A 22432-nucleotide genomic window follows, 5' to 3' on the forward strand; every position below is an offset into this window, starting at 1 on the left:
GTGCCTCTTTGAAGAAATCCCACACTACAAAAGAGGTTACGACGTTCCTATTGCTCTTAGTTACACATGGGTTCTCCAAAGAGCTTGACAGCGTTATCGCTTGGCCAAGCCAAGAAAGATTGCAGTTTACACAGCTTTCGTGCACGAATACAAACAAGAGCAACATTTTTCACAGCATCAAGACTTCGTGGGGCAATAACTCCATTTCGTTTAACTCCATTTATTACGCAATAACTCAATAGGTAATTTGCAGGCCTTTTCTCTTCCAGTGAGATCTGAGTTAACCATTAACAGCTTGGCACAGAAGCTCTTGAAAAGGAAGATTGTCATTCACCAAATTGTAGCATGTAGCTACAGAGGAACCCCATACCGATTTCTCGAGAGGAAAGCTTCGCAGTTAAATTAGTCCTAGTTCAGGTATTGAAACCAGGGTGGTCACTCTACCATTTTAACTAGCCAGGAAGCTAGCAGATCGCCAAGTGAGGCTTAATTCATCTTCAACTTGAAGTACAGGGACATTGAGACAATCTTCACTTCCATGAACTTTCTTCCACCCTGCGGGAGCTTCCACAAGGACTGATTTGCCAACAAGCTCTTAATACGCAAGCGACCTCAGTGAGAAACTCGGTCGCAGTTACTGACCACACAGCTCGGCACACACAACCTACCTCAAGCTGGTCCCCAAGTGCCTTCTTTTTAGAGACTTCCGTGGAGCGCTCCTCTTCAGGTCGTGGAACATCTTCGTTTTCGTGGTTCGTAAACTCGGCACCTGCACAGAGAAAATACAGCCACTCAACATGCTATGCATGCATGCTCATAATGCAACTGCCAGAACATTAAAAGCAACAGTGTTTATGACTAATGAAGTTTAGACAACCACAATGAAGCCAACAGATAATAAAGGCAAGGAAAGCATGCATAAGGGTGGTTTTTAATTAAACGTGGAAATGATAAGGTGAAGGGAAGCGAAAGTGGTCAAAAAATTTTGCAGATCCCACACACTGTGGGAATCTTATGTGAAGCATTTTGCAGGTACCTGGCTATGCAGCATTGTTTGGACTTCCTCAAAGCGATACCAGGTCGATAAACGTGTTTCTGCAAATTGAGTCTGGGTCGCGAGCGTACATGTGTGTGACATCAGCACAACAACTACGCTGACGACGATCGCATAACAGCAATAGCATGATTTCTATGCTGGCCATTGGAACTAGCGAAGCATGTGTGCGATCGTGGCCTTATGGTTAGAGCAGCCAGCTGCTGCGCTCGATTGCAGAGGTTCTATTCCATCATCGGTCACACAGTGTGTGTGTGTGTGTGTGTGTGTGTGTGTGTGTGTGTGTGTGTGTGTGTGTGTGTGTGTGTGTGTGTGTGTGTGTGTGTGTGTGTGTGTGTGTGTGTGTGTGTGTGTGTGTGTGTGTGTGTGTGTGTGTGTGTGTGTGTGTGTGTGTGTGTGTGTGTGTGTGTGTGTGTGTGTGTGTGTGTGTGTGTGTGTGTGTGTGTGTGTGTGTGTGTGTGTGTGTGTGTGTGTGTGTGTGTGTGTGTGTGTGTGTGTGTGTGTGTGTGTGTGTGTGTGTGTGTGTGTGTGTGTGTGTGTGTGTGTGTGTGTGTGTGTGTGTGTGTGTGTGTGTGTGTGTGTGTGTGTGTGTGTGTGTGTGTGTGTGTGTGTGTGTGTGTGTGTGTGTGTGTGTGTGTGTGTGTGTGTGTGTGTGTGTGTGTGTGTGTGTGTGTGTGTGTGTGTGTGTGTGTGTGTGTGTGTGTGTGTGTGTGTGTGTGTGTGTGTGTGTGTGTGTGTGTGTGTGTGTGTGTGTGTGTGTGTGTGTGTGTGGTGTGTGGTTGTGTTGTCTGTGCGTGGTGTGTGGTGTGGGTGTTGGTGTGGTGGTTGTTGTGTGTGTGTGTGTGGTTGTGGTGTGTGGTTGTGTGGTGTGGTGTTGGTGTCGTGATGGGGTGTGGTGGGGTGGGGGTGGGTGTGTGTGGGGGTGTGGTGTGTTTAGGTGTGTGTGTGTTGTTGTGTGTTGTGTGTGTGGGGTTGTGTGTTTGTGTGGTGTGTGTGTGTGTGGGTGTGGTGTTGTGTGTGTGTGTGTGTGTGTGTTTCGTGTAGCGAGGCAAGGCAGGCACTACATAACCTGTCTATACTGCAAAGTGACATGAATGAGGCAAAGAATGCTCTGCATTTTAAAACTTGCCAGCTGTGTCACTCCCAGGGTCAGATCTCATACTTATTGTTACGTGCAGAGAGACACAAGCAAAGGAACCAATTAGAGTAAAACCTTGTTAATTCGAATTTCACGGGACCGAAGAAATTAATGTCCGAATTAACCGAATGTAGAATTATCGAGGGTATCATGAAAACAATAAAAAAATGCTTACTACGTCAACACTGTTTTATTTACTGAATGAATCAGCAAATCCTGTTTCCATTTTGCCAAAAGCAGTCCGAAAGCTACAACTCTTGTCATCTCGTGACTGATAACTGATTATCACTCGCAGCGGCGAAGGCCTCGCGACTTCATTCACAGCGCGGCCGCGGCACGCGTCTATCTGAGACAGGCTTTTCACTACCGTGTGCACATCCCGATTATTTATATGGCAGCGTCGCCACGTCGGCGCCCATCGTGGTGTAGACGGTGCTCTTCATTCTCAACAGATTTGCACTGAGTAAAAACGAAACTACTGTTTGCCGAAACCAAGGCCGCTTTAGACGCGATCATAGACGGTCACTTTTCAGTTCTGAAGGCACGCTGCCGACGCATGCACCACATATCGAACGAACCACGGCAACTAGCGACGCGATCGTGGATTGCGACTATACGCCGTCATGAAGGCACGCAGCCAATGCGGTGCTATGTGCGGCAGTAAACTCAAGAATAAAGGCTTTAAAGGCACAAATAGGCAAGAAGCGTTCTGGCGTTGCTATCATTCCCATACGGTTTCTATTGATAGCTATGGCGATGCGAACTCAGCCGCTTCGTTTCAGTGGACGCACCGTTTTTACTCTCTATAGCATCGCACATTTGTAATACTCCGCGCTCGCCGAGTTCCGAGATTTGTCCGAATTAACCGATGTGCGGCCAAATACGTACGAATTGACGAAGGTTTCATTACATTAAATAACGCATACGCCTGTCGGGACCAAAGGAAGTGTCCGAATAACCGAATTTTCCGAATTAACGAGGCTTTACTGTACATTGTATTCACAAGAGCAGCGCAGCCAGTGACCAACATGGAAAACCAGCTCGTGCCAAACCCAGATGCCCGTCTTCGTCCTCCTTTGCGCCATGCCTCTTAGGCGTCCGTTGTATCGCAACAAAATATGCACAAATACTTAGAAAGTGTCTAGCCATCACCGTAGCTCAATTGGTAGAGCATCAGGCACAATTCAGAAGATGTGGGTGCAGCTCCCCCAACTGCGAAGTCTTTTCTTGTTGACCTTAATTTTCATTTACCGTATTTCTATATTTGAATTAGAACCACAGTTACCTCCCCTATGCTTTTCCCCTTGGCTTCATGTGGTTGTGCGAAAACAAAATTTGAGCTCCTCGGTCCCCCTCCTCGGTTACAAGTTTACACGTACACAGTACAAATGCAAAAATAAGTAAATGTCTCGCTTTTAAAGGACAACTACCACCATTTATTTTTATTTATTCAATATTGCGGACTCAAGGTCCAAGCAGGGAGGACAAGTACAAACGAAGAAGCAAAAAACCAAAATAAATAGCAACAAAAGAACAATAGCGATGCAGGATAAAAAAATGGTAATTCTAAGTCTGATCACTTGTCTCAGTAAGGCAATGCCAATCATGTATGGTCCTTGGAAAATAATAAAATTTCAACAGGTCAGTGCGAGCAAAATATGGTCGAGCAAAATATGGCTAGTTAAGGGTGATAAATGCGGTGGTAGATCTAGACCTAGATCGTTAGTCAAATGCTGGGAAAGAAATTCTAATATAAATGTTTGCTTCGTACCTGTAAAAGCGGTATGTCATTAGGTTTCATTAAATTAGAGGGCAAGTCCCCCACCCCCTAACGCGGAAAATTTGTTAATTTTCCGCGTTGTGTTTTGTCCCTGCCTTCAAGGGAACGCGCGTACTAGTTATCTACTGTAGTAACTTTTCTAGTGCACTATACGTCTATGTGGCCGTGGACTTTTAGACGTTATCAACGGGATCAGCCGGCCGTCAGCGGTGGATGATAAGACTAGTATAGAATAAAGCCTAACGCATCGCTACAAAATACCGGCGATGGTGTGATCAGGCAAGGTGATCAGGCATGTGCGATAACTTCTCCGTGGTCTTCGCTGGGTTCGTCTGCCTGAACGTCTGCCTGCTTAGCTGCTGCTTGGTAAGAACGCCTTCATTACGTTCTTTTTTCCCTTCATTACTTTGCAAATTGCTTATGTATTTGTCAATTAGGCCGTAAGTTGACATTTGTCGCATTGTGCTGTTCGGCGCAGAGAGCTTTTTTGTGTTCTTCACTTCGCGCATGATGTTTGTGGATTGCTTCACATTAAATAAGAAACAGCAATTTGAAATGCTGCGCAGCACGTTTGTGAGAAAATCGTTTCTTAGCGCGAGAGAGTGAGTCGGCGCACACACGTAGTCTGAATTCAATGCATGTGTGTGAAAGAATGCATAAGATCGTTATTCATGGCGTTCGCAGATTGCTTGAAGCCTTTGTTACGAGCGCAATTAGAGAGAACTTGCGAATAGAGAAGAATGTTTGTAAGCTGTGGCTACGACGTACTCTGAATAAACACTCCTGCCTCAGTAGCGCATGCATGGCACCGAAGGTCACGTGCAGGCAATTGCACGTGACGTCTTTCGCGAAAGAGCGATGTGAAGTGCGTAGGAGAAAATTTGTGCGAAGGCGGGAGAGAAGACATACCCACACTTTTCTTCTTTTTTTTTTTTTTTCAGGTGATGCCGTCCGTAGTCAAGTACTACGGGATAACTGCTGTGTTGCGTGGTGCAGTAACAACAGCAGGACAGGGAGAGAGCGTGGTTGGCTGACAACTGTAGTGAGCAGCCTTCATTCCTTGTTTGCTATGCAGCCCGAAACTACCACTTAATAGGAATGGTTAGGCTTCAAAAGACGAGCCTTGTTTTCTTCTGTAATGCTAATGCTGTCTTCTGTAGTTTTACTGTTTTGTGGGGTTTTTCATAATATCGCCTGTTTATTCCTTTTGTGAAATTTATTCTCAACATGTGGGAGCTGTATTGGCATGTCTCGCATTGTGCAGTGCACCCATCCTTTTGTGCTTGCGTTCATGGAACGTTGCGAAAAAAAAAAAAAAGTGTGCATGTGCTTACTGAGGATATGCATGACTTGAAAATAAAGTTGCGTCTCTTCCAACACTTGTCATGTTTCTTTAAAATGTCTGCATAAACACACAGTGGCATCGTGTGCTTGCTGCTCTGGCGGTACAGTTTACACGAAGCTGCTCGATGCATGGAAGCAACACGCTAAAAAATCAAAATATAGCTTTAAGTGGATTGGGCCGCATCAAGGTCGCGCCGTTGCGAACTGCTCGTGATACTGCTCGGCAGGGTCACTCGTACTACTTCGCGCGCTGGTATTTGCGTTTAGACAGCTCAAATTGTGTTCATAATTGCATATGACATGTATTTATGCCATAAGAATAAATTCCTTTCATTATCTTCTTTATTTTGTTATTATTGTTTTTTTTGACGCCGCTCGGTGATCTTTTTCGGTCTCGGGCTGGGTTCGGGTCGGTTTCGAGCTGGGCTCGGGCCGGGCTCGGGCCTAAGGTAAAGGGGTGGCGGGCCGCGCCGGGCGAGTAACGTAGATTATTTCCGGGCCCGGGTCGGGCCCGGGTCTCCCTATAACACTTTTGGTCGGGCTCGGGCGGGCAGCTCAACGTAAAAACGGGCCAGGGACGGGCCCGGGCTGAAAAAATCGGCCCGTGCTGTGCTCTAATGTGAACACCTAAATATTTATTGGAAGTCACAGAGGACAGAATGGAGTTGTTCATTTTGTATGAGGATGTAGAAACAGCACTACCGCTAGAAATTTTCATCATTTTACAATTGTTGACGTTTAATTTCATTAACCACTGGTTACACCACGAATAAATGGTGTTAAGGTCAGATTGAAGTAAAAAGGAATCATCTGGGTTAGTTATTTCATGATAAATAACACAGTCATCAGCATAAAGACAGATGTTAGACGTCAATAGAAGAGGCCCAAGGACTGAGCCTTATGGCACACCAGAAGTTACGAAACAAGTTGGTGAAACGGAATTGTTAGCAGATACGAACTGAGTTCGTTTGTCGAGAAAGCATTCAATCCACTTAAGTAAATAGGGGTCAATGTTAAGTCTGCTTAATTTCAGAAGAAGGAGACGATGGCATACTGTGTCAAAGGCTTTTTAAAGTCTAAAAAGATACAGTCAATGCAAGAATCTCGGTCTAGAGATGAGAACAGGTCATTAGTAAATATAACTAGTTGTGTCTCACATGAAAAAAAAATTTTTTTCGGGAACCATGCTGATATTTACTAAAAAAGTTGTTTCATGCAAGGAAAAGCACGAGATTTGAGAAAATGATGTGTTCCAGAAGTTTCACGGGAATGCTGGTTAACGAAATGGGTCTGTAGTTGATAGCGCATGAAAGGTTACCTTGTTTTGGAATAGGCACACTGCATGTTATACAATTGCATGTACGTACAGCTATTTCATGTGGTGTATGTTAACACGACGATTGCACTAATTTGCATGTTAAAAATCGATTAATCTGAGCAATCATGAAGTATGTACGTTGTGCAGTTTCTACGAAGTGTAAGATGCCACGAGGAAAGTACTGGGCAATATGGGTGGTCCCAAAGATAGTGCAGCCTAACAGTGCCTCAAAATGCGAGCTCTCACAAGAAAAGAAGATGACAAAGCGGTATGGGGTGAATGTGCTGGAGTGTTTCAAATAACTGGCTTGCTTTGGAACGAGCGAAGCATGTGTGCGATCGTGGCCTTATAGTTTGAGCACCCAGCTGCTGTGCTCGACTGCATAGTTTCGATTCCAACATCGGTGACACAGTATCTTTTTTTTTCTTAGCGAAGCAAGGCAGGAACTTAAATAACCTGCCTATGGGGAACCAGCGCCGGCTAGGAGGCGCTACGGCAGTTAGAGTGTGCAGCTGAAATATGCTGACAGCATCCGACAGGGAGGCCACGAAAATGGTACGACATTCTGGTTGGTAACAAACGCGCGCCTGTACCAACGTTTGCTTTAGCTCTATGCATCCAGCCAAGCTCTGGCCATACGCGGTCATATCCATGTGCGCTGGAGAAGCACATGCGCTCATACGTTCTAGCACGCTGGTCCCCGGTCAGGCCAGAATCTGGACACATACCTCAAGACGCGAGCGGTTAAATGTATGACGCGGATTCGCAGCATGTGCTGCTGAAAACTGTTTCCGCCGTTCGCTAGGCTGTGTGTTACGGCGCTGCTGCTAGCACGCGAAGTTTCAGTGCCATGAATGAGGCAAAGAATGTTCTGCATTAAAATCAACTTGCTGGCTGTGCCACTCCCAGGGTCAGATCTCGTATACATATTGCTACGTACAGAGAGACACAAACAAAGGAACCAATTAGAGTAAAACCTCGTTAATTCGAATTTCACGGGACCTAAATAAATGTCCGAATAACCGAATGTCGAATTATCGAGGGTATCACGAAAACAATAAACAAATGCTTACTACGTCAACACGGTTTTATTTACTGAATGAATCAGCAAATCCTCTTCCTATTTTGCTCAAGTGCAAAAGCTGCAATTATCGTCATCTCGTGCCTGATTAGCACTCGCAGCGGCGAAGGCCTCGCGACTTCATTCGCAGCGCGGCCGCGGCACGCGTCTTCATCTGAGTCACGCTTTTCACTACCGTGTGCACATCCCGACTATTTTTATGGCAGTGTTGCCAGGTCGCCGCCCATCGCGATGTAGACGGTGCTCTTCATCCTCGACAGTTTTGCACTGAGTAAAAAGTAAACCCCTGTTTGCCGCAACCGCTGCGGTAGAAACCACCGCCGCTGTCGACGCGATCATAGACAGTGTCTGAAGGCGCGCTGCAAACGCACGAACCGCTATCGACGCGATCATGGATGGCGACTACGCAGTCATCAAGGCACGCGGCCAATGCATTGCTATGCGCGGCAGTAAACGCACGAATAAAGGCTTTAAAGGCACAAATAGGTACGAAGCGTTCTGGCGTTGCTGTCGTTCCCATACGATTTCTATTGATGGCTATGGCGATGCGAACTCCGCCGCTTCGTTTCGGTGGACGCACCGTTTTTGCTCTCTATAGGGTCGCACATTTGCAGTACTCCGCGCTCGCCGAGCTCCGAGATTTGTCCGAATTAACCAATGTGCGGCCAAATACGTACGAATTGACGAAGGTTTCATTACATAACATAACGCATAGGCCTGCCGGGACCAAAGGAAGTGTCCGAATAACCCAATTTTCCGAATTAACGAGGTTCTACTGTACAATCTAATTACAAGAGCAGCGCAGCCAGATACCAAGATGGAAAACCAGCTCGCGCCAAACCCAGATGCTAGGAGAATGCTAGAAGAATCGAAGACAGCCGCTATAGCATTTTACGGCAAGATCCTTCCCAGGCAAGTGTATTATAAGGGGGGTGAATTGACCTGCTTCCCTTACAAAAATACAATCCAAACATGTAAATGTGCTGCCAAATAGGGCATAGGACCGACGTCTGCCCGAACCCCAGCCTTCCTGTATGTCACGGATGCGGGATACAAGAGCCCGACCCCAACCATGGTTGTGCCCCAAAATGCGCATCATGCGGAGGAGAACATCTAACAGGAGCAAAAGAATGCTCTAAACGACTAAAGCCAACGAAACAAATCGCAAACAAACAAAAACGAGGGCACTCAAAAACCTCGTTGACCAAAACGGCGCGAAGACATAGATGGTTCGTTACGGGTCCGTAACGAACCATCCTATGTCTTCGTGCCGAAAACGCCGAATCAAAAGACGACATGTGGCCAAGGCTACCAGGGAGAACATCACGAACAAGATCTCCATCGTCGGAGGGACACCAATCCAGATCGAGTTCCAGATCGAGATCAATACAAAGACCTGACATAGGCTACAAGAATGAACCAAAATCAAGATCCAACTCAAAATCAAGACCAAGCATCAGTGCATCCCAACAAACTATTTTCCCTTACTCAAACCACATTCCCAGGATCCAGAAGGCCGGTGCTGCAGGGAGAGACACGCCCGGGCAGGGAGAGGATGACAAGGGTACCAGGGTAAGTTGGGCGGAGGTGGCAAAACCGCAGGCTCCCATAACATCCAACATAGCCTACCAAAGAGTGATAGCGGAAAACAGCGCACTCAAAGAGAGCTTGGGAGAGCTCAAAAAGGTGATCGCGTCTCTTAACAACTATTAGGCAAAACAGCAATCGCGAACTCTTCCACAGCGGGTGGCGGGGAGAGTATGACTGCAGAGCCTAAAACAATTTCAACAGAGCAAATGTTGCAAGAAGTAGTTCAACAGCTACAGGGAGTACAAGACTCTCAACAACAGATGTTTAATGAATTTCAAAATCTTAAAGCTTAGGTAGACGAATCTATCAACAATCTAGGCAAGTGAAAAGGTAAAGAGCCGGAGATAACCCGGGGACTCCACAACTGCGCAAAGCGAGAAATGCAGTAGTCTCCGACTCCACCGATAATGAATTATCGACGCCACATGGCCAATAGATTACGGGCATTCGATGAAAACATCGAAATTTGGCACTGAATCTGCCGCACCTACCAAAAAAGGGCCGCAGCCCTACAACAATTCATTAATACATCGTTAACCCGGCCAGATATAATCTGCCTCCAAGAGGTAGGAAATAAGCCGGTAAAGCTACGGGATTACTATACATATCAGGACCCCAAGCATTCGAAAGTAGCGACGTTGGTGAGAAAGAACATCGCAACTAGTAGACATGAGCCCCTTGAAGGCTCAACTCATCACCAAATTATTGAAATTCACATGAAAAATTGGGGGAAACCTAAATTTTTCATTGTCAATATATACAGCCCCCCCCCCCCCCCCCCATAGAAAAAGGCAGAGATTTTGAAAACATCATTGAATTAACAATTGGCAAAATGAAACAAAGATAAATTAATCGTTGCCGGTGACTTCAATGCACCCCACTCGCACTGGGGATACGTAAGGGATACTGCAAAGGACACCAGGCTAGTGCAGGTCGCGGACAAGTTCGACCTAAAACTAGAAACGCTGCCGCTAGCGCCTACCAGACTGGGGAACAGCGTGAGTGTAGACACGTACCCTGATCTGACGTTTACCAAAAACGTAGAGGCAGCGTCTTGGAAGAACCTAGACGGAACACTAGGTAGTGACCATTACATTGTCAGCCTATCAACCTCTTCACCAAAAATCCGTAGACAGCTTGGAACAGCCAACATAACCGATTGGGAAAATTTTAGAAAGCATCTCTTCGCAGAAGGGCAGATAGAAGATATCAACCAGTGGTCGGAAGACGTGCGAACAGCACACTCGACCAACTCCACGAGCATCACTCTGACGGTGGAACCCCCCGCTGTAGACCCACGTTTATTAGACTTATGGGACTGCTGATGAGGCCTCACAAAACGCTGGAAGCGTCAAAGACTCAATAGAAAACTCAGAGCAAGAACAGAGGTAATTGCACAACAAGCAGATGATTATGCGTAGAAACTAGAAGCAGAAAATTGCTGCAGCTTAGTGATTCCCTAAGAGGAACCCTCGCCACAAAGAAAACCTGGAACCTACTTAGAAATATGTTAGACCCAGCAGCAACAAAATCATAATCGTCACGCGCCCTCGAGACCATAGTGAGAGAATTCAAGGGCACAGATGGCGAACTCATAGCAAAACTAAAAAAAAAAAAAACATACATAGGGGAACCAATTATTCAGTCATACTCGAAAGCATACGATGGGCCCCCGAACAAAATTTTGGACGCAACAGAAGCAGAGGTTTTCGCAGCAACCCAGGTAGCTAAGAAAAATACAGCGCCTGGGAAGGATCGATTAACTAATGCAATGCTACGGTACTTAAATTATGAACAAATTAAGAAACTGACTGAATACTTCAACAGAGAGGTATGGCCGACCGGGAAAATTCCAGAACAGTGGAAAGGGGCAGAAATCATTTTGATACCTAAATCCGGCAAGGCTCGTAACATACAAAACCTCAGGCCGATCTCACTCGCGTCTTGCCTGAGAAAACTTTTTAAGCGAGTCATCCACTCAAGACTTACAAACTATATAGAAGATAAAAACCTGTTGTCAAACTATACGTATGGCTTCAGGCCACACTTATCGACACAAAATGTCTTCCTAAGACTGAAGGAAGAGGTACTGAGCCACATTCCAACAGGAAGTGAACATTTACTAGCGGCCCTAGACCTCAAAAGCGCATTCGATACCATCGCGCATGAACTGATATTGAAAGAACTTGAGAAAACCAGGTGCGGTGAAAAGACTTATAATTATATCAAATCCTTCTTGGGCAATAGAACTGCTACTATCGGCATACGAGAAACCATATCCGACTCTTTCAATATGCCAAATAGGGGCACACCAGAAGGTGCCATCCTCTCACCCCTACTGTTCAACTTGGGGATGAATAACCTAGCCCATAGGCTGGAAAAGTGTCCAAATCTGCATTTTGCACTTTATGCAGATGACATTACTCTTTGGGCGACAAAAGGCTCAATCGGAGCAAAAGAACAAATTCTTCAAGAAGCAATAAACATAGTGCACGATTTCGACACTGAGAACGGAATGAAATGTGCACCTGGAAAATCAGACTGGATTACGGTACACGGAAAATATTACTACAAATCTCAAAAAGCTGAACTGAAGCTTGGAGTTCGACACTTAAAGAATCACAAAAAGTAGGAATTTTAGGGCTGTGGATACAACACAATACTAGAGCAGACCATACCCTAAAAACTCTAAAGACTTCAGTAAAACAAATCACGAGAATGATAGGAAGAATTACGCGGAACGGGAGAGGACTAAGCGAATCAGACGGATTAAGACTAGTTCAAGCTTTTGCAATAAGCAGAGTTACCTACTGCCTCCTGTATCACGAGCTTAACCGTAAAGAGGAAGAAAAGCAGGCAGACATCCTAATACGCACGGCGTATAAGGCCGCCCTGCGTCTACCACTGGGGACATCCACGGAGAGACTCGAGGCTCTTGGGTTGTACAACACCTTTGAAGAACACAAAGCAATGGTAATGGTCGCACAGCGAGAACGCTTAAGTATGTCACAGGCGGGCAGGAGGGTCCTAGAAGAGTTGGGATACCTGATCAACCTGCGCACTACTGCAGCAGCCAACTAATAGACATACCGAGGGAAGTGCGAGAAAAACTAAAAATCTCCCCATCCCCCCCAAAATGAATCCAAACTATCATAAAGGCAGGCGTAAAGCCCGATCCAAACAATTAGAAAAACGATTCAGCAATAACCCCGACACAATATACACAGACGCAGCACGGGACATTAATGGACACATTATCGTGGCCATACCACTTGAGTACTGGACCAATCCTGATCGACGACACAAGAGACTGCACAAATGGGACCCAGAAATGAAGTTCCGCATGCCTCATAAACTGAAGAGGAGCACAAGAAGTCTGCTACACCGGATTTGTCTTGGTGTGGCACTCACGAGGCGTTATACGCATATCATCGGCTGCAGTGACACTGGTCCCAACTGCGATCACTGCCCAGTGCCAGAAACACTTGAGCACATATTTTGCTCATGCCCAGCGTACGCGCGAGAACGGCAGAGCCTCATTTCAACTATTCAGCGAGTAACTAAAAGACCAATGTCTGACGAGATTGTCTTAGGTCCTTGGCCTGACGCCAACAGCGCAGCTGTGGTCATCGAAGCGACGGTAGCCTTCCTTCAAGCCACTGGACTCCATGCACGGCTATAGTGTGACCTCAACGGGATGGACATGTACATACGCACCTCCTAATCTTATCATCATCATTCATCGCTCTTTTTATCCCCTCCCCCCTTCCCCAGTGTAGAGTAGCAGGCCAGAGCAAACTGACGCTCAAGCCGACCTCTCTGCCTTTCTTCAAATAAACCTCTCTCTCTCTCTTATCGTGGCTCCTTCGGGACTCTCCGGAAACCGAAGAACCATAACAACAGCTTCGGTCCACACAGCCTGCGCCAGCACAGTGGAGGCAGCTGCAGTGGCCCTGGCGATAAAGACACAGGAGGGAGAAGACAGGGTCGCCTACGTCCTCACGGACTCCCAGGCGGCCTACCGACCCTTCCTCCACGGAAGAATCCCCAGGATCGCCCTTAACATCTTGGGCGATCGACTAAGACAAGAACATCACATTGTATGGTGTCCGGGGCATGTTTGCGTCACTGGTAACACAGGGGTAGACGCTCTTGCTCGCGAGACTTCAATGCGACCAAGGAATGACACCCCAACCGGAAACAACAAGCAAATACTAGAATGCGATGTCATTGAACATCAACGTCGTTCACGCCAAGAACTCGCCGCGCCAAACCCGGAATTAACAGTGGAGGAGGTTCGGCTATACAGAAAAATCCAGACAAACACCTACCCACATCTGGGGTGATGGAACGCCATTTGGCCAACCAGATATGCCAATCAATGCCCCTGGTGTGGGGCGAGGCCATCCTTGGCCCATGTGACATAGGAGTGCCAATCATGGCCCCAAAATTCAAATTCGCCCCAATTAGCACAAAATTCGTTTAGTCATCCTCGCCCGGACTGACCTGGAGACTCAATTGAGCCTCCTCGACCAGGCACGGCGCGTTCCGGTGGCCACTGAAGTCCTGGACTAAGGATCCACCCTCCGGCCCCCTTAACTATTGTACTGAATTTTACCTGAATAAAGTTGTTTCTCTCGCTCTTGTATCGTAACAATATACAAGGTGTCCCAGCGATCACGCAGCTCGATTTTTAAAAAAGAGGAACGGCGTTACGCGAAGCAAACCTAGTGCGTATTGTTTCCAGTACCGTGGAGTAGCCGCCAGTAATTTTCTCGTTACTGAGATTTAATTAGGTAATTGTAATTAATTATCTAACTCGAGAAGTACTGTTCTAATTATCAAAGTGTAAATGAGAAAATTGTAGAGCAACATGAAAAACTCCCGATACCGCTTTCTGTTGCTCAATACGCGCTACATAAATGTGTTTTTCCGAGCGTGAAAGAAGCCCGCGAATACACACAAAGTGCCTCGAGCGGCCAGTCGCGCGGCAATTCTGCGTGTATTCGCGGGCTCCTTTCGCACTCGGAAAAGTACATTTATGTAGCACATATCTTTGTAGCACATAATATATCTTTGCTGCTTTACAATTCTTGATTACTTTAAGTTCACTAGTTTTGTTACATCTAAGACTAACCTGTCTTTATTATTCTCTTCCAGTGAAATTCAAAACAAAACAGTAAGCAAAACCTTTCACTTTTTTTGAAACACTGACCAAAAGTTGAATTTTAATGCATCAAAACCCAATGAAATGTTACTTGCATAAAAACTTAGCAATTAGTAATTCGTTTACTGAACTATCCACAACTTAAAACTAGATCACGCATATCAAAACCGCTACTATATTCTATGTATTATGTTTCCCTCGCTTATCAGAAATTTGAGGTATAAAACTCAGAATAGCATAGATGATACAATGGGCATTACAGAGTTAAAAGTATTCACCAAAAGGCGTCAGCAACGACGGGAAGTTTCTCCAGTTTGTTCTTTCCGCATGCTACCAACCCTTATGCGAAAGATTCCATGCTCCCGTTAACAGCAAGAACATGACGAGACAGTCGCAACGGCCCACGCACCACTAAACGCAAAATGCAACAGCAAGGCAAACAAAAGTCGATGAGTGGAAGAGGAGAGGGGGCAATGAGGACAAGCAGAGCTCACCAGGACACAGCCAACCAACCAGCAAGCCACCAGCCATGGAGCGCAAGACATGGGACATTTTGCATCTGCAGTTACTCAATGGGGGAAGCCAATTGAAGCACAGCACGCGCTAAGGATCTGCACACACAAACACATGGTCCACTCTCTTCAGTGGGTTTATATTAGTCAGCTGACTGAACACAATTCTGACTGAACACACAGCCTAAGCTGCAACAAACGGAATTGTTGAGACGAAGCATAGACGGCATTTCCTTTTATTTCATGTCAGCATACTGTCGTAGTAAAACGAATGAATGCCCGAAACACTAGATGCTCATCGAGATATTATTATTTCGTGCCATCTTGGGCGATTTCGCTAAGAAGCGCCCCGACTCTGCTCTCGACGTTCTTGGGCATCGGGAGGAGCGGGGAACAGTTCCTGTCCTTGTGAAGCTCTCGGGCGGCGTCCATCTGTGCGTACAGGGCACTGACGCGCTCGCGGTGTGTCGGGTGCGTCGGGAATATCTCCTGCGTCTTCCTGGAGTCCGTGGCCCTCTTCATGAGCGACACGTGGTTGTCGAAGAACACTACGCTGTAGCGGAAGTCGAAGCAGGCCTTGGCAGTCATCCGTAGCGCCAGCGAGTCGGCCTCGAGCTCCATCAAACGCATATCCAGGAAGATGGCGTAGATCAGCACTAAACTCACAAAACATGGCACTAGGACGGCCCTGATGTTTTCGCGGATCAGTGCCAGGGACGAGACCCAGACGAGCGTGTCGAGCTGGTCCAGGAAGTAAACGAGCGACTCCTGCAAGAGCGTGTGGTCCAGGAGACAGTGGGCCATCTCGTGGGCCACGACGAACGAGAGGGTGTCGTCGTTCTCGCATACGTTGAAGAGCTCCTCGAAGAAGTAGGAGCGGCAGTTGGGCAGCACGAACGCGCCGGGCGCCACGGAACGAACGATGACGAATGACCATGTCCGGTTGGCCGTGCCCGGCAGGTCCCGGTTGGCGTCCAGCAGGGCTTGCGAGACCCTGTTGAGCCGTCGGTAGTTACCGTACTTGGAAGGCTTGCCCGCCGCGATCCAATAGTAGCGCTGGATCACGCTGACTTCGCTGGCAACGTGGTCTGCCATCTCTTCCGGCGTGTAGGCGACGAAGCGTCGCCGGTTAGTGATGCCCTGCTTCTCCAGGTGGGCGACGTAGTAGCACGCGAGGAAGAAGAACATGACCATGACCGCGACGCTGGCCTTGCGGACACTTAGGCGAAGCGTGTAGGAGCGGATCCACTTCACGGCGACAAAGGTCACCATCAGCGTGGCGAGCAGCGCGATGCCATCCAGGGTGTTCAGCAGCCGGAAGGCGCCGCTGACATAGTGGGGCCTCACTTCATCCATCGAGGATCGGTGTTCGCATGGTTTTCCTTGGGATTAGGACGCCGTCCTCGGGCGGCTCTTAAGTTGCCCCGGTCGATGGGACTCCGAGCCACCTCGACGCCCAGGGGTCGGAGCCCAACTATGAGCCATGGTAGCTGCTGCAGCTCTGACGGCCGGCCCGAGTCTTGCTCCCGAACGATAATGTTTACCCACTACGATGGAACTGATAACAAAGAAATTGGTAAGAGCAACAAAAGAAAATGTGATGACGCGGGCAAGTGTGCCGGTGCAACCACGTAACATAAAGAATCGAAATTATTTTCATAAATTAATAATTACTGAGGTTGTAAAGCAGTACAGTGGCAAACTGCGAAAAAGAAGACGAAGAAAATGGCCTAGCAAGTCGCGTGTACGTGCCATGCGTACCATACAACAACTTAAAGGCGACTACAACAACGCATGTATGAGCATTCCTTTTAGCGCAACTTTCCCATGGAAGATGTCGGCCATGTACGCCCTGATCCTTGATTTGGCCCTCGTGACCTCGATGGCCGGACACTCGTCGGCTCGAAGACCACAGATATCCGCGGAGGAGCTGTTCCAAAAGTCAACTGTGAGTTGCTTTTTGAATTTATGCAATAAAGAGGGACATAGTCTGGCATTTTATAACCTCTTCGGACTGAAAAGCAAAAGCCCAATGTCTTTTTAAGTCAGTTCTTGCTCATTTAATAATGGGGATTACGTCGAGGAACTGGCACAGTGAGTTGTGATGGACGCCGTATCGCTGAGGGCTCCCGCCTAATTTGAACACGTGAAGTTCTTTGACTTGCACCAAAAGCATGTTACACTATCGTTATTACTGCGTGATACCATCCCCATAAGAAGGCACCGACCGCGGCCGGCAATCCTCGTCCTCATCAGTGCAGCAAGCCTCAGAGGCACAGAAACGGATCTCGAAGGCTATGCCTTTGCTGACTGCATGCTCCGGAAGCAATGCGGGAACCGGACACACATATTGTAGACGCCATGTCTTGGCGCTTACTGACTGATCTGTTACGATCCTATCTGCCGAAGCCCTATCCACTGGCCACTGTTGGCACAAGCAATGCGACATGCTGCTTGAAGAAAACACTCGCAGTCGCTGCTCTGAGGATACGGTTCGCAAACACAAGAAAAGGCTTCTTTGAAGGAGAGTGTTCATCTTGCAAGCGATTTCCAGTTTCCTCAAAAGCACAATTTTGTACTACAAGGGCCGGTTTAGGTTCCTAACAAATAGTGCGTCTGACCTCGTTGAAAGATTAATTATTTCATTTATAAGCGCGGGACTACATCGTTTGACAAAGAATAAAAATATTAAACGCCATACCGTAGATTGAACACTATGTTATCGACTGCTGGCTTATCTGTACCATAAAGATGGCATTCGATATACTCTCAGCAGCCAGTGCGAATTTTCATAATTTGCTTGCCTTGCTACTGTTATTGCACACTGTCATTACTGACTGCAGAAACGTCACCTCTTGTGGCCGTATGGGGTAAGCACCGGCGTTATGCAACGTTTGTACACACATAACAATATGTGCGACTGTAAATGAAATAGGAACTTGCTACTTGTTGGAACTAACATAACAAGGGTTATTTTTCAGTACAATAAATAGAATATACGTATAAGACGAAACTGAAGCAATGACTTTGTTAGTTGGACTCAATACATAAATCAGCTTAGTGCTGTGGTTATAAGGCTTTACCCAAACTGTACAAAACGTATCTTCATTGCTTGCGGTATCACTTTCAGTAGACGTAGACTGGTTAACCCATGGGCCGAACGCCCGTCACTCTAACGAAGTATCACTCCAGAATTCTAACCAAACTCAAAGAAGAATGCCAAAGATAATTTATCCAAACGATTAAATGAGTACCGGGACACGAAAGGATCACAGGGAATCTATATGCGGATAGAGCAGCCCGAGGATACGCTCACTACCGGGCCCTCAACACATCCGCTGTCGAGGACCTAACGCCCATGGATCCCGATTACTCGACTATATTAAAATACCATAGAGGGTATCGTATGCTCTACCCACCACCCCACAGAAAACTAAAGACTGAAGAGGCCACCGATCTCAGAAGGCTACAGACAAGCACCTTCGTCAGTTTACATAAACTACACAATATACACCCCTCAGCCTTTAGAGACATATGCCCATGGCGCGGGTCAACACCAACACTGTACCACATAACATGGGAGTGTACATCACACAACATATAACCTCACTTACCAAATCCAAATAGAGATCAGTGGGAGGCACTGCTGGCCAGCTTAGACCTAGAGGACCAGATCCTCCTGGTCAGAAGAGCTAACAGGCTTGCGGAAGCCAGCGGAGCCCTGAAATAGGGGCCCCGACCATAGATAAGCCTCGCATGAGGCCAGCTGAATAATTTATTCTACAATAAAGTTTGTTCATTCACTCACTCCAGACACCACGTCACCCGAAAAGTGATAGTATCCCCAAAGTGAATGCCCGAGAATATGCCCACAACAGCTCTCATTACATCATTCAAATTTTCCGCCATTCAGCCTTCCTTACGGGTGGCGCCGTGCAGAGGTTGAAGCGCGAAACACGATCATTTTTGCATGGCCTCTGAGATTAGGCAACGCGCGCTGATCTCGCAAGTTATGAACTCCTTCCTTGTTTATGGTTATGAACTGCACTTCCTTGTTTGCGATATCTCCGACGGCGCGGCAAGCCAAACTCCAAGGAGGTTATATACTAACATACTTATATAACCTTGCTGGAGACCCGCACTCCGCTCTACTCCCACTTTACATGGTCTGCGTGCTGAGCGTGCTCGGCAGCTAGAAATCCAGTTAGCCTATCATCTAGTGAGGGCCTATTTTACACATCAGCCTTTCGTTATATATATATATATATATATATATATATATATATATATAGAGAGAGAGAGAGAGAGAGAGAGATAATTAGGTTTCAGGACCGCACGTGACGCTCACTTCTACAGTGCGTGTACATGAGCCGCACAAAAAATGTTGCAGTTTCACCCGAAAGGTGAAGCATCAATTGCGATAGCAAATTAGTAGAGAGCTAAACGGAGTAATGATAGTAGTTTTATCAGCTGTATAAATTTGGACATGCAGTAGCACCAGCAACACGCAGGACTGTTGTCGACGCCGTCGGTGTTTTGCCCGCGTTCGCACCGAACGCGCCTAGCGTTGGCGACTGTTGCCGGTGCCGCTCGGAGGTTTGCGACGAGATCAGAACGGGACACTCGTCGAGCAGCATCGGAAGTCTTTACCACCTTCTCGCCTCGCAATGTTTTTTTTTTTATTGCGATAGCAATTATATGGACACTTCCACCGGATTTCTGCCGTCGGCGTCGCCGTCGCCGTCGTCGTCGCCGTGAGGTTCCCTATAGATAAAATCTTCGCCGCGCGCCGTATGCCCGAGCGGAAGCGTGCGGGGACGCGCGCTATCACGGAGAGCGAACGCACTCAATCTCCCACGCGCAAGCAAGGAAGCGGGAAGCGAGCGCCGGAGGGAGCAGGGGGGGCGCACTTCTCTGCCAACATCCGCGCTCGTCACTCGTCGCTCGCGCGCACCGTCTCTTATCTCCACACGGCTCTGACCCGTACATTCGCCACTCAGTTTCCGTTGAAGCGATAGACGCACGTACCTTCGCCCGCAGCGGCGTATGCTTGCTGCCGGTGTTTTGACAGTCGTTGTCTGCAGTCATTCAGTGTGATCTATTCGTGTTTGTTTGTGCGCGCTCACACCACGCTTGTTCATTCAGTTAGTAATAGTCGGGCCACATTTTCCAACGCACGCTACACATGCAATGCTGCCCGGATCGGCAGTGCAGCGCTACCGGTGTGTCCCTTCGCACGCGCTGCCCACGGGAAGCGCTTCTCATCAACACCACTGTTTCACACGCGCCTTCTCGTGGTCATCCAGTCTCTCTTCATGTCGGTCTACTTACGCCGCAGCACACCTGCTTACTTAAAGCTCATGTTTACTACAATTCATATTGCTACCAAAGCCGCTCACCTTACTTTTTTTAAATATAATTACGCATTTGGTGCCGCAGCTAAACGTCGCCTCCCCTCGCTCTCTCCCGTCCCCCAACGGCTTTTCGCGCGACGGAAGACGTCGCGTTTGCTCTATGAGGAAAGAGACGCTTAATTCTGTAGCCCCAGGGAGCACGGCGCAGAACGCGCGTTTGCTCTCCGCCGTGCGTTCGCTCGCCGTGAAAGCACGCGTCCCTCGCGCGCTTTCACACGCCCATAACGTCAACGGCGATGAAATGCCGCGCCGTATGCTGTATGTAGTAGTTGTTTATTAGGCGTCATTTTCCTTAATAAACCACTACTACATACAGCATATACGGCGCGCGGCGACTATTTCATCGCCGTTGACGTCATATGAAACCTCACGGCGACGCCAAAGGCAGAAATCCGTTTTGAGTGTCCATATAATTGCTATCGCAATAAAATGAGTCTCGGCTGAGATTTTCCTGTCACGTTTATGAAAACGCTTTTAGCCAGTCGGGCTGAACGAGCGTCGAGTTGGGCTACGCCGCCCTATCCATATGCAACGCACATGTGAACGCGGACCAGTCTTGGTCGGCAGTTCCCAGCCACATCGCAGCAGGCTACCGCAGCAATCTCGACCTCATGTCGCCTTGGGCTCTCCGAGTCCCAGCCAGCAACGCCGACTCGATCCGCTGTTGTCTAGTTCATGTACTGTACTAGTTCATGTAGTGTACTGTAACGTAGCCCTGGTCTTCCTTGAAGACAATGTCTTCCTTGGCGAGTGACCACCACTTTTCCGTATCGGATATGGCTGTTTCTAATTTCTGTTTCTAGCCTCTCTCGTGGGCGGATCCCGAAGGTTGTGCAGTCTAAGAATGTTACAAAACTGATGATGGTGAACCATATACTTATTTTTAGAGCCGCAGTGATGATGACTATGATGATGAGATGATGATGATAATAATAGTGACGATATAGCGATACGATAATGGCGATGATGATGATGATTATGACATGATAACTGATGATAAAAGTTTAGAAGGCGATTCAACCTCTAGTTGACGTCGATCCAAAGTCGCTCCAGCACGGCTCTCACACGCACAAAAAAAATTATACGGTTCATACACTCCATTCCCACCTCCACCTCGTCCAGGAAAACATTGTCTTTTACGAACTTCAACCAGAAGTTGAACCGCTTTCCAACTTTCTCATCTTCTGTGGTTAAAATCGCCTGCACCCGCCATGTCATGCGCAGTCCTTGAAGTCGGGTTCATACGCCGCCGCCGCTGCCGCCGCAACCGGAGAAGAGGCGTCGTCGAATCTCATCGACGGGGCGCGTCAGTCGGTCGCAGCTGCGGCAGCCGCGAAGTCGTCGTGCTATTTCAACCGCGACTGCCACGGGCGCGAGTACTGCGTGAAGCCCGACCGCGGCGCCCTCACGCTGGGCGTCTGCAGCTTGCTCTCCGACATGGCGCCTGCCAGTCGGGGCGCGGCCGACCACGTCCGCGACTTGCACTTCCTTGTGCGCAGCCGCCGAAGCGTCCCCGTCTCGCCGGAGCGTCGAAGCAGGAACGACCTGCTGCGGCAGCTGCTAGGAGAAGGGAGCCAGCTGGCCCGCGCTCTCAACTCGTACCTCCACGCAAAGTACGCTTAATTGCCCGGGATACGATATATTCAGAACACTTTCGTATATATGCTGTGCGGTTTGACCACGTTCAGCCAGCTTGCGCGCAGAGGCCCTGCAGGCGCCATGATGGTATTAGTCCTCGCCGCTTGCTGTACTTGGGTTCAAGGCAACGCTGAAGGGAATGCCAAGTATATTTCGAATTTTCCGTTGAATTTTGGTGCAATATAGGGGTGGGTCCTCAACCCCACTGCCATGGGCGTTGGCAGGGGGGTGCAAAAGGGGCACTTGCCCTCCCCCCCCCTCACCGCGAAGCAATAGGTTTCCCCCCCCCCCACCCCCCGAAGGCAAAATCCTGCCGACGCCCAAGCCCACTGCTATTCTATAAACTTTCATATTTTCGCCTTCATGCTTTAAGATCTCGAGGGCTAAGTGGGTTTG

The 22432-nt window shown here is 47.9% G+C and overlaps 1 protein-coding gene across 2 annotated transcripts in view; it reads right to left on the bottom strand.

The window, feature by feature from the left end:
- Positions 1 to 515: 515 nt before the first annotated feature.
- The window catches only part of LOC119461152 (moesin/ezrin/radixin homolog 1-like), a 172283-nt gene continuing 150366 nt past the window's right edge, over positions 516 to 22432 (bottom strand). For both annotated transcript variants that reach the window (XM_049671819.1, XM_049671821.1), the window contains exon 13: positions 516 to 769. In XM_049671819.1, the coding sequence (XP_049527776.1) occupies positions 531 to 769 (239 nt within the window). In that variant the 3' untranslated portion in view covers positions 516 to 530. The remainder of the gene's footprint in view (positions 770 to 22432) is intronic.

The sequence above is a fragment of the Dermacentor silvarum genome, chromosome 8 (assembly GCF_013339745.2).
Source record: "Dermacentor silvarum isolate Dsil-2018 chromosome 8, BIME_Dsil_1.4, whole genome shotgun sequence".
NCBI lineage: Eukaryota > Metazoa > Arthropoda > Arachnida > Ixodida > Ixodidae > Dermacentor > Dermacentor silvarum.